The 12,899-nt window shown below is 37.0% G+C and overlaps 1 protein-coding gene across 4 annotated transcripts; it reads right to left on the bottom strand.

The window, feature by feature from the left end:
- Positions 1 to 454: 454 nt before the first annotated feature.
- LOC127858090 (glycosyl hydrolase YngK-like) lies at positions 455 to 4,816 on the bottom strand. Of its 4 annotated transcripts, XM_052394981.1 has the most exons (6): positions 4,769 to 4,816; positions 4,017 to 4,093; positions 3,506 to 3,564; positions 2,930 to 3,033; positions 2,016 to 2,139; positions 455 to 1,810 (listed from the first exon to the last, which is right to left on the bottom strand). In XM_052394981.1, the coding sequence occupies exons 3-6, from the start codon at positions 3,561 to 3,563 to the stop codon at positions 633 to 635; spliced, it is 1,464 nt and encodes a 487-aa protein (XP_052250941.1). In that variant the 5' UTR covers position 3,564; positions 4,017 to 4,093; positions 4,769 to 4,816; the 3' UTR covers positions 455 to 632. The 4 variants fall into 4 exon arrangements, with proteins under 4 accessions (XP_052250941.1, XP_052250944.1, XP_052250943.1 ...); XM_052394984.1 differs by lacking the exon at positions 4,017 to 4,093 and having other exon boundaries at positions 4,769 to 4,793; XM_052394983.1 differs by lacking the exon at positions 4,769 to 4,816 and having other exon boundaries at positions 4,017 to 4,112.
- Between the last annotated feature and the right edge of the window lie 8,083 nt (positions 4,817 to 12,899).

Here is a 12,899-nt window from a genome sequence, read left to right as displayed (position 1 = left end):
TATAATGTACTTTGTGTTACGCTAATACGAATGTTTGTGCTATTTAACCCTAAAAGTACACGTTTACATTATATTTGTAAAAAGATGTGCAGTACATACAGGCTTATCGGGGACGATATTTTCCGTGCATATGATATCTTTTGTTTAAAAGCAGCCTTTTCTTCGTGGAAAGTGGCATCCCTGATCAGCCTGTCTGATCTGCACAGGCTTATATCGGGCGGTCCTTTACGCACACTCATTAAGCCCTGTTTTTCCTCAACAATGAGATAATGTAAGCATAATTCAGTAAATGTCGGCCCCGTTTCTGTTCTGTTATGTGTAAATAATTATACGAATGACTATCTTCAATACATGGAACTCCATGCATAGCGTTACTTTTTAATATATATAATGTTTTTTTATATCTTTAATCCGACCACTGTTTGCATATGACTTCTTAACTATGCACATCATGCAATCTTCACATTTCTTTTTATTTTCAAAGATTTCATTGTTGAATAGGATTGGGAGTGTTTGCAATAGTGGAAGTCACAAAAACAAAATAAAAACAATTGTATACGGAACAATAATTAACAATTGTTTGCTGGGCATCAAATAGAGGATATTCCTGAAGTCAATATATTTCACTTGGTTTAACCAATAATATTAAAAGCCCCATTCTTTATGTGGACGATGGTGGCGTTGGACTCCATACCCGCTCTGTTTACAGCTTTCACGGCATACTCTCCTTCCGCCAACGTGGTCGATGTCGTGTGCGCGTCCAGGAAACTAGTTATCTCCCAAATGTCAGCGTAAAGCCTGTAAACAACCACCCTATATGTGTGCCCTGTTGAATCCCCAGCCCAACTTAGCGAGCTGCCGGTTCCGGTCACTTGAGGCATATCTGGTACGGGAACGTTCAACCATGGCATCGGTGGCGTCATTACAGGTGATTTGTACAAGGACAGAATATTGGTGGAAATGCCCTTATCGTTGTGCATGAAGTATTTGGCACTGTACTGAATATTTCCAAGACTTAGCTCGTTCCTTTTATTTCTGGAGATTTGAATTTGATTCAACAGCTCCTGTACGCTCCAGTCCGGCTTGGTTACGGCGTTAGACGCGGCGTTACCAGTGTACACGTGACGACCGTGGGTGCTCTGCTGACACCACCAATCAAGCAAAGCGGGATAGCTCTGTGCCGGCGGATCTATCCTCCAGTAGAGTTGCGGGGCTATATAGTCGAGCCACTGACGGTCCATCCACAGTTTGGCGTCGGCATAGAGAGAGTCGTACGCAGAGAGACCGTTGATGCCAGAAGGATGGCCGGGTTTCCATATGCCAAAAGGGCTTATGCCGAATTTCAAATATGGTTTTACGGCATGAATTTCCCGATTAAGACGATTTATCATAGTGTCAACATTGCTTCTTCTCCAGTCAGCTTTTGCCAGTTTACCTCCAGAGTTTTGGTAAACGTGGTAGGTACTTGTGTCTGGAAAATCCTGACCACTGACCGGATATGGATAGAAATAGTCATCCATATGCAATCCATCTACATCGTATCGTTTTGCCACGTCAATGTACACGTTTACAATATGGTCCTGAACTTCTGACGAACCAGGGTCCATCCAAAGATTAGTTCCATACGCATGCGCGTGTGACGGGAAGCGATTTGCCATATGGTTGGGTGCCAGACCGCTGCGTGACGTACTTCCGGCGCGTGCCCTATATGGATTGAACCAAGCGTGGACCTCTAAACCCGCAGCGTGTGCCTTACCAATGAGGTACTCAAGAGGGTCGTAAAACGGGCTGGGAGCGTGACCTTGAGTGCCTAAGCAAGCAGTAGATTATATTAACTTAAATGCATAATATACATTCGTCTATACTGTTTTGCTTTCCGTGGCATTATATCAACAACAATACGGTGTCAATCACTATTTCACTTATATAAGCAAAGATGCAATAGTTTTCATTTTACACTTGATAACGCGACACGCAAAACAGAACAGACCATATCAAACACAAATATTATTAACCTGTCAAGAATGTGCTCCATGGTTCAAGACTGGAGTTGTACAGCGCATCGCCAGAGGTTCGAACTTGGAACACTATGGCGTTGAAATTCAGGCTTTTGAACTTGTCCACTATTGCACCTAGTTCCTATATTATGGAAAGAAAAATACTTTTCTTAAGAGAACAGACATGCTCAGAATGTTACTTAAGAAATAGTTGACGGGTAACCGTTGGTTATTGCGGTAATAACCAACGGTATGGAGTTCCGATGCGTAGGAATTAAACCACGAGGGCGTAGCCCGAATGGTAACAAGCATCGGAACGACATTCCGTTGGTTTTTACGCAATAACCAACGGTTTTCGTCGATTATTTCGATTCTAACACGATTTCATTTATAAGTTATCCGCGATTTAAAGGTTATTAATGAGAACTATATTAACCGAACGTCTTCCACTATTTCGCGAAAACGTGACGACACCACAACAATCACAATCAAATGACGTATTCTTCATTCATAAACAGTGCGCGGACAATCAAAGTGACGTCATACTTATCTCCGTTAGTATATCGGGGTAATAACCCACGGTAGTTTTAATTCTTTGTATGTGGAAAACAAGTTACGTGCCGTGGTAGAATAAGGTATAACCAGTTACTTAATTGGACCATCTTTAAATGTAAAGTTAGTTACTTTCCTTTCGTAATTGATGCGATTGAACTTGTAGTGCACAGGATTAGATAGATTAACACCTTCCACTTAGTGCTTTTTGTTTTCAACTTGTCTATCTTGAATTGGTATTGTGTACATGTATACAACTAGAATCTACCGCTTTACTTTACTCTACTGCCTAAGCATGTTGCAGTGACAAAGGCTTAAGTGTTAAACGGTCAATGACTAAATGATTCTGACTGCATTTAAACATTTACAAAATACCATACCAGTTTCTGCTGGTGGGTTGAGAGATGGCTCGATGATGGCCAGTCGATGTTAGAAACCGTTGCAACCCATACGCCACGGAATTCGGCGGCTGGCCATGGAAAATCTAAAATAAATAATAAGACATCCAAATATCCTGATGAAGTTATAATAAACGATGTCAAAACGACAGCATACATATTTGAAGCACAATTTGTGTTGCCAATAAGGTCAATAACAACGACTTACATTGAGATACATGGTAGGTGAGGTCCCAACATTAAGGTACATTAGCACAGTATGTTTGTTTCTTTATGTGCTTTATTATTTGGCATATCTAGTATGCGTATTAAATGAATGTTTACTTAAAATTTTTGATAGCGACCATCTCCGGACCCATTCCATTAGGTTTAATCTTTAAAACTGTATAGGTGTCAATTAAACTATGCATTATTTACGTTTCGAGTAATCAGATGTAATATGTTGCATTATTTATTAACGGCGCATGCACGCAATTGTATAGATTGAAAGCAAATACCAGTCCATAGATCAATTCATATTAAAAAAAACACACACAATGTATTTCGAAACATGTTTACCTGCTGCAAAACAAGATCGCGTCTGCACAATCAGAGACACCAACCATATGCGCAACATTCTGCAAGAAAATATAATTTCATACAAATGCCTGTGTTACAAGTTACTTGATATGCTTTTATGTCATGGTAAAGCTTTTGTGATGTTATCTTAGATTATTTAAGCATCGGTAGTTTTACATTCTACTTCTAGCGAATATGCTTTCGAGTCATGTACAAGTCTTTGTTTACATCACTGTTGTTTTATGTGGTTTAGTATCACATGTGTAATCCATTAAAATAAAAAATCAGCTCTTCAATGCTTTTTATCATACTTTTTGTTCCCATTTTATAAAATCACCTTCATTTTCGTTGGAAGAAAAATCATGTTTTATTGAGCATAGGTATCTTTGTCTTTATACTATAAAGAATAAAGCGTGTATTACACGATAATCTTATTGAAAAACATACATATATCACATGCTTTTATAAATGACATTAATAAAACAATAATGACAGAACTGTTAATTCCTACCTGATGTATTCCCTACACCAGAGACTGTTCTAAAATTATCAATATTTCTTATCGTGTTCTATCTTGCATACACCGTCCTGTATAGACAATTTAAGAGGTCGTCTTTCACGAAGTGTAACTTTTAGAACAATGCAGTATTTAGTTAAGGAGTTAATTAAGAACACCATGACTTTAAAAAAGGATCAAATTTGTTTAAATTGTATATATCTATCATTTAGCTTCCAAGTACCATTACTACATCTTAAATAGTTATGTTGATCAACAGGTAGTCAAAATATTCATAAATAAAAACCAATATTTACTAAACAGTAAATGGGAAATGTGGCATTACATACAGAATAAAACATATAATACATAGTGTGATAACTGAACGGCATATATTCCACAATGTCTTTACAACAAAACAACTGCAATAGTAAAGTTGACCAAACTTTTGTCATAAATAACCGATATTTGTCCTCACCTAAAATTTAAAACTGAAATCTAATTAAATTTGCTTAAATTAACGGACATAAACAACAACATTAACAAATTAACTAAAGAAAACTCGGTTATCTGGCTTTAACTCACGTAAACCACCAAAACACCTAAGTAAACCACGAACACAAAGACTGTTATACACCGCACACAAAATACCAAATAAATATAAGGAAGTATGCATGAACCAGTTAAACAATAGGGAACAGAGACTAGTGAAAACAAAACTAATAATTGCTTGCAATTACAACAGTCAAACTCACATGAACACTTACTTAAAACAAGCGAAGAGATAGGGGACCACTAAAGGAAAAATAACCCACGAACACTAGACGACACTTTACTGAATCTCGCGAAAAGATAATGAAATCTCAAACCAACGTAAAGGATAGGCAACCTGAGCATACCTACTAAAAATGCCATTATTATTCATAGAGCGGAGGCATACGAATGCCTATTTTAGTCGTTTTTTTAATGGAAAATGTGGGTTTAGATGATTAATCCTACATCAATTTGTGTCCAGCGTATGTAAATTGTGCCGAACAAAGAACATATAGTTGAAAAAAGGGACTTAGAATGATTTATTTAACAGATCCCATTTTGTTTTGTACACTTTATATAACATAATATGACATATAGTTATATGAGAAAACAGTGGTTTTAGATATTGGCATATTGATTCGCAGTATCATACGAAAAACAATTGTGTTCATCCGGTTAATTTGTATTGACAATAGCGTGATTGCATTCAAAATATGAATGACTAGAAATAGGTTTTACAAAAACACGTTTTAATGGAATGTAAACTTAGTATTAACGATAGTATGAATACAATGTCGAAGAACTTCCGGTAACCCATTTGTAAAACAAACACATACGATGTGTCCCAATCATTCTATTGTATATTTCTTATTTGTTTTAATATGACCAATCGAATTATTGAAGTATATTCCAATTACCTGTCCAGCCTGTGTTAGATTTGCTTAAAATGTGATGTTTACTTTTTACTTATGTACTTTAGCCTAGCATTGCCATTGACCATTTTAACTCACAGGTATCACGATGCCTATACTACGTGACTTGTTCGGATCCTAGTTGGGAGAATAAAGCGCGACCCAGTTAACATTTTTAATGACGTCTTTTTAAGATGTCACAATTTTTAATGCGATGAAGTGGAGAGCTCGCTCATTCGTGAGACTTTTCTATAGGTATCATGATCTTTTTAAACAAATATGTATTTTTATAGTTAAGTGCAACCGTGCGTTTGAACGGTTAGAAAAATGTCGGATCAGTGTGTGGACTTCATATTACAAACGCGCGGTTGCATTTTAATGAAAAAATACTTTTTTGTTTAAAAAGATCATGATACCTATAGAAAACTCTCACGAAAGAGCGGGCTCTCACTTAATCCCATTAAAATGGTGAAATATTTAAAAGTACATCATTAAAAATGTTCACTGGGTCGCGCATTCTTCTCTCAACACAGATCTTAAAACGTCACGTGGTATAGGTACCGTGAGTATTATGATCATTTATTTCATTACACTTTAATCAACAACATTTCTATCTATATCATGCTTTGTACTGTTATGCGTAGTATTTTGGGTCGTTGACCTTTTTTTTATAAAAAGAACTCTTGATACAAATGACAGCAAGTGCCATACTGTTTTAACACTTGCTTTAACTTATATATATTTTTTAAACTTTTCATAATGAGAGAGCATCCCGAGACTAACTAGATGCGGACTATTCTGTACTATTTATCAAATTGTTTGCATATAACTAGACAATTGCATTACGTACAATGTCATGGTAGCGATAGGCTTATCGGTTGACAACTGTTAGTTGTTTTATCGGCATATTCGGGCAGTACAAACCCAAGAGATATATGGTTGCACTAAAAAACATAGCATGTACTTCCTTTGTTATCGTATTTGAATTTATATATAATACTGTACTGTGTATGCTATGTATAGATAATAGTACTAGGTGTTACAATAAATCATAAAACTGCATGCAAAAATGCTCTGTAAATCTTTGTAGCTAAGAAATTGCTTTCCAATCTATCGATGTAATTAGTACCTAACGGTATTTATTTTAGTAATTTTAGTCAACAAAATAGGATTAAGATCATATCAAATAAAACGTGATTTTAATGAAGCTTTCATGACATCTCGAATTAAATATTTATTTGCATAGAATATTAAATTGTGAGAACAAATGTATTAATCTGAAAGCGCGGTTGGTAAAGTCTTACATTTAATTGAAAATACAGACACCACGATAAATCGTTTGTTTGCACTATGTTACGTACTGTTGTATTTGGGGCGTTTAACTAAACTGTGACGGCCATTCAAATTTTATTCCGCCAGTCGTTCGGTCGGTCGATTAGTCGATTAGTCGTTCGGCCAGTCAGTCATACAAGCAGTAATTCTTGATATCGGTCAGATACAAATACCGGTAAATAAAACAAAAACGTGATTTCCAGTTAATATTTCCAAAAGAATAAACAAAAGGCATGTAGATTTTCAACATGGCGCATGTCATTAATGTATTTGTTCACCATTCGTGTTTTTTCTTCTCAGAATTGACTAATATTTTAATATTTTAACAGCTAAAATAGTTAAATTATTATATAAGCAAACGTTGATTCGGCAAGTTGATTCGACAACGTAAGTAAATATATCACATTACCAAGAGCTATGTTCCGTGTACGTGGACATCAATTCCCTTCATCCTAATGGGAAGTTTATGAGATTTAAGAAAAGGTGAATATACCGCGCTCTGCAAAAACTTATCACTACTGGGACAATTAACTAATACACGTGAGCTAAGTATCGTCCCTGATTAGCATATAAAGTCCGCTTTAATGGACTTTTTCCTTTGAATCTGTTAAGCGTGCATTAGTACATTTCCCCAGTACAAAGCGAGGATAATGTCCTTCTCTATTCTAGGAAAATCCAGCTATGGCAGAAAGTGCTGAACGTTTTACGTACATGCATTAAGTCGTTTTTTCTATTAAATGGCACACTTTTCTTAATAATCTTTGTCTTGGGAGTATTTGTAATTATGCGAGAGTGTACGAAAAATTGTAGTTTACCTTAAAATATCCACCAGCGACAGACTTGACCCAATGTTTAAAGAACGCTATTGTATCAGGTAGTCCTGTCAGAAGCCATGAGTTATTTCGTCCTTTTTAACTTTTAAAACAGTGCGTCTTTCTTTATTTTGGTTTGTTATCAGGAATGTATGTTTATCAACTGCGAGTAAACACATCAATTAGCGGTTCTATGGTCTAACAAGACCAATCAAACAAATTGTACATTTTAAAGCTGATAAGAACAAATGCCGATTGGGTACATTTGATCTATAACTTTCAGCACCGACTTCTTTCTCGCAATTCTAAATATTTAATGGACAAAATATACATGTTACACATATGGTTTGCATTGGAATAAATAATATACACACCTACTTACAGGTTTGTTATTTAAATTATTGATAACTATGACAGTAAATGATATATTGCGTTGTGTACTATTGCTACAATAGAACACGAATCAACAGTAATTACTTTATATGACATTTAATGTTATATTTATATATTTAATGGAATAAATTACATACAACAAAAATATACTAAACAAACAAATATTCAAACAAATAATGAGATACATATAAATCTGTAAATTACTAATAAGGAATTTGTCACTAGACAATATCAATTGGGCGAAGGGAGATAAATACGAAGAAATCACAAGAAAAGGCATATTCAAGTCATCTCCCATGTGGCATTTTCCCATAGTATTTGCCGATTGACGAAATGACACGCAATATTAGCTTATGTGACTAAATTTAAAACGTTTTATCAAGAACATAAAACATGATATAATTATATCAAATTTAAATGGTATGGGAGACGCTGTATATAGGTATTATGGCAATACTAATGTTTCATAGACCACAATTCAGAAGAGACTACTGTTACTGAATGTCACAACGAAAACAACGAAGCAAAGCTACACTGAATGTAAAATGAATGAATGGCTGATTCGCGTTTTGAATAGTGTACTATTCACATACTATTCACAGCTGAATCAAAATATTTTTATCAAGCGAACAATTTAATGATAATCCACCTCTAAATGTGATTATAATACTGCAAGAAGATATTGGTAAACAAAAAAACATATAATCGCAAAATAGTATATAATATTAAATAGTGTTTATCAGATCTTTATTGATAACTAAATAGAACGAAATGCTACTAGAATGTTTGATATAACCGTTGCATAGTAGATAGTGGTTCTGAACACAGTTGTAAAAAAGTTTACACGATAACTTATGTGTACGTACGCTATGAGCCAATGGCAAATACATTTGAGTCGTTGTCTGCGAAAACTGGGCATAATTTATGTGCGTAAAGAGTCGTCCCAGATTAGCCCGTGCAGTCCGCACAGAATAATCAGGGACGACACTTTCCGCTAGTATGGTATTTTTCGTTTAAGGGAAGTTACTTCTGCACGAAAATCCAGTTAAGGCGGAAAGTGTCGTCCCTGAATGCACATGTTTATATGGGGTGACACTTTACGCACATGCATTATGCTCAGTTTTCTCAGAACACGACTCACTTTGCTGCACTATATGTGTACAGATTGGCTTAAAGGCTAAGGTATTTTAAAGGGGCCTTTTCACAGATTTTGGCAGGTATTGAAGTTTGTAATTAAATGCTTTTTATTGATAAATGCAAACCTTGGATCTAAAAAGCTCCAGTAAAAATTCAAGAAAACAATTTAAAAAAAACAACACAGTAACCCTCAGCAGGACTCGAACCACTGACCTCTAGGGTCCTTGAGTAAAAGTCACTCACTTAGACAACTCGAACATCCGTGCTCATACAATGAATGGTTTAGTTTAAACATTATATAAGCAATCCTCGTAGTTTCACAAAATATAACGACAAAACAGAACTCTCAAAATTATTCAATCGTTTCGGGATGCAACGCTTTGTAATTGGCAGGTTTTTAAACCGTCAAAAGATGCATAAAATGGCTATTTTAGAGCATGTTAAGTGTTTAGTATTTCTGTTTCCTCACAAATATCATAACTAAAACTAAAATCTGCGAATCCGGAACAAGATTTTTTAATTTTGTCAATTTACCAAAAAGTGAAAAGGCCCCTTTAAAGAAAACATATTAATATGCTTCTGGTAATCATCACAGCGAAAACAGTAACAACTAGTAGGGCAGAATGCTCGATTAAATTTGGGTTCTACGATGCATAAATGCGCTAATCTTATAGTCAATACGAAAACTCCTGACATATTGATTCACTTGTCTATTAGAATCACCCAGTTATACTGGTTCAATAAAAACATTAGTCTGAATATGATTGAGGGACTGAGGCATGATTTTGTTGAAATACATTTAACCCATTTATGCCTAACGGACTCTCCCATCCTTCTAAATTGGATCAATTTATTTCCAAAATTAGGTATGTCTAGTATATGTATTTCTATATTTAGAATATTTCTTACAGAAATTCCTGTATGTGTTAATACACAAACACCGCAGACCCTGATGAGACGCCGCATATTGCTGTTTGCCAAGGCCATTTTTCTAGACGTTAGGCATTAATGGGTTAATACTGCTCCTTCCATTTGTTTCTGGTCATATTTTCCACAAATGGACAAAGCTAAAGTGCAGTGTCAAAACATGCTGATATTGTGAAAATTGAGCATATTAAATGACATCTAACTAACGTTCTCTGCAGGGAATTATTCTGTTGATCTACCTATCGATATACCAACGTTCACTTGCTGTGGATATTTAAAACATGAACACACATATTAGACTTAAGTATGATGCACTTGTACATAGAACTGCTTGTAATATAACGAACAGTATATTGATATTTGAGCCGCGCTCAGTGAAAAGGGACTTTAATGCATGTGCGTAAAGGGTCGTCCCAGATTAGCATGTGCAGTCCGCACAGGCTAATCAGGGACAACACTTAGCGTTTTTATAGTATTTTTCGTTTAGAGAAAGTCTCTTCTCAGCAAAAATCCAGTTTGTGCAGAAAGTGTCGTCCCTGATTAGCCTGTGCGGACTACACAGGGTTATCTGGGACGACACTTTAAGCACATGCATTAAACCTCTTTTTCACAGAGCACGGCTCATATATATTTAAAGTTTGTTTTCAGTCGAGATCTGATTATGTCTTCAACCGTAATGCATATTTTGCTATGGTTTAATAGTGTCTAACTTACACCATACTTTATGGACCGGTAAATACTTTAAAGCAGTCATTAGACATTGACTGAGGAATCTTTTCTTGTCGTAGTATACATACAATTGAATGCACTTGTAGCTATGTTGATCGTTTAAGGGGCAAAGCGAATCTAGGTTAACTATTATAATTGAGGACTTTGTTTGCCGCGGACAGTCCGTTTAACGTCATCACTAGCTATTTTAGTTGAACTACAATTGGTCGGCGTACATTGCAGTGCGATAATTAGCATGTGCATGTATGTACCGCTGTTTTCAGTTCAAACATGAATTTCGGAGTGGGATATAGTGGCCGTTGGCCGTTATGGACAGGTGATCGTTATTCTCAAGTGTAATATAGAGTGATTTTCGTCGGGGGGAATCGAGACTGACCGTTGTCTGCAGGTGACCGTTATTCTCAGGGGGCCGTTAGGTCAGTTTCGACTGTATATGCCCAACTAGTATTCTTCCGATAAAGGCTTGCAATAATAACCTCCTTAAATAGTTTACTTATGGAGATTGCTGGATTTCTTGTGTCTGAGGTTTAAATGTTACCTACAAAGTCAGAGTACAACCTTCAAATCGCTTATTTATAAACAGGTTACGGTTAATCTATTTGTTCTGTCGTTGTATTTGTAAAGGGTACACTGGATCAAATATGAAATATATAATATATGATTCAAGTGAGCTTAATGGAATCATTTACATAGATGAAACGACATTTGTGGTCCCTGTCGAACTGGAAAGTTATATCTCTGTCGACCTGGATAGTTATGGTCCCTGTCGACCTGGAAAGTTATGGTCCCTGTCGACTTTCAGAGTTATGATCTATGTCGACCTGGAGAGTTAAGGTCTCTGTTGACTAGGAAAGTTATGGTCCCTTTCGACCTGGAGAGTAGTGGTCCCTGCCGACCTGGAGAGTTATGGTCCCTCTCTACCTCGAGAGCTTTGGTCCCTGTCGACCTGGAGAGTTATAGCCCCTATCGACCAGGAGAGTTATGGTCCCTGTTGACCAGGAGAGTAATGGCCCCAGCCGACCAGGAGAATAATGGAATTTGTCGATCTGAAGTGTTATGGCCACTGTCTACAAGGAGAGTTATGGTCCCTATCTACCAGGAGTTACATGGTCCCTGTCGACTAAGAGAGTTATGCTCGCTGGAGAGTAATGATTCCTTCCGACTTTTTAGGGTTATGGTCCCTTTTGACCTCGGCAGTTATGGCTTCTGGCAACCCAGAGAGTTATGGTCCCTATTGACCTGGGGAGTTAGGGTCCCTGTCGACCTGAAGAGTTATGGTTGCTTTCGACCTCGACAGTTATGGTTCATTTCGACCTGCATAATTATGGTCACTATCGACCTCGAGAGTTATGGTTCCTTTAGACCCGGAGAGTTATGGTCCCTGTTGACCAAGAAAGTTATGTTTCCTGTCGACCTAGAGAATTATTGTCCCTATCGACCTAGTCAGCTATCGTCCGTATTTTTATGGAGGGTTATGGTTCCCTTCGAGCTAGAGAGTTATGTATCCTTTCGATCTTGTGAGTTATGGCCCCTATCGACAATGACAGTTATAGTCCCTGTCGACCGGGAGAGTTCTGGTCTGTGTCGACCCTGATAAGTATAGTTCCTGTCTACCAGGAGAGTTATGGTCTATGAAAGACTTGGAAATGTATGGGTCTTGTCGACCTAGTGAGTTATGGCCTCAGTCGACCTGGACAGTTATTGTCCCTATCGACCTAAACAGTTATGGTCCCTGTCGACCAGGGTAGTTATGGGCCCTTATAACGCGAAGAGTTATGGTCATTGTTGACACGTAGAGTTATGGCCCATGTTAACCAGAAATGTTATGGTCCCTATCGACCCAGATATTTATTCTCACTGTCGCCTCGGAGTGTAATGTTCACTTTTCACTCGGACCAGGATAGTTATGGTCCCTGTCGTCCTTGAGGGTTATGGTCTTTGTTGAACTGTGTAGTAATGGTCCCTGTCGACCTGGAAGTTGTGGTCACTGTTGACTAGGAGAGTTATGGTCCCTGTCGACCAGGAGAGTAATGGTTTCTTTCGACCTGGAAAATTATGGTCTCTGTTGACCAGGAGAGTTATGGTCTTAGTTGACTAGGATACTTATGGGCTCTGTTGAACTG

Source organism: Dreissena polymorpha, chromosome 14 (assembly GCF_020536995.1).
Source record: "Dreissena polymorpha isolate Duluth1 chromosome 14, UMN_Dpol_1.0, whole genome shotgun sequence".
Lineage (NCBI taxonomy): Eukaryota > Metazoa > Mollusca > Bivalvia > Myida > Dreissenidae > Dreissena > Dreissena polymorpha.
Note: the sequence above shows the minus strand (reverse complement) of the source record. Positions and strands in the feature narration are given on the sequence as shown.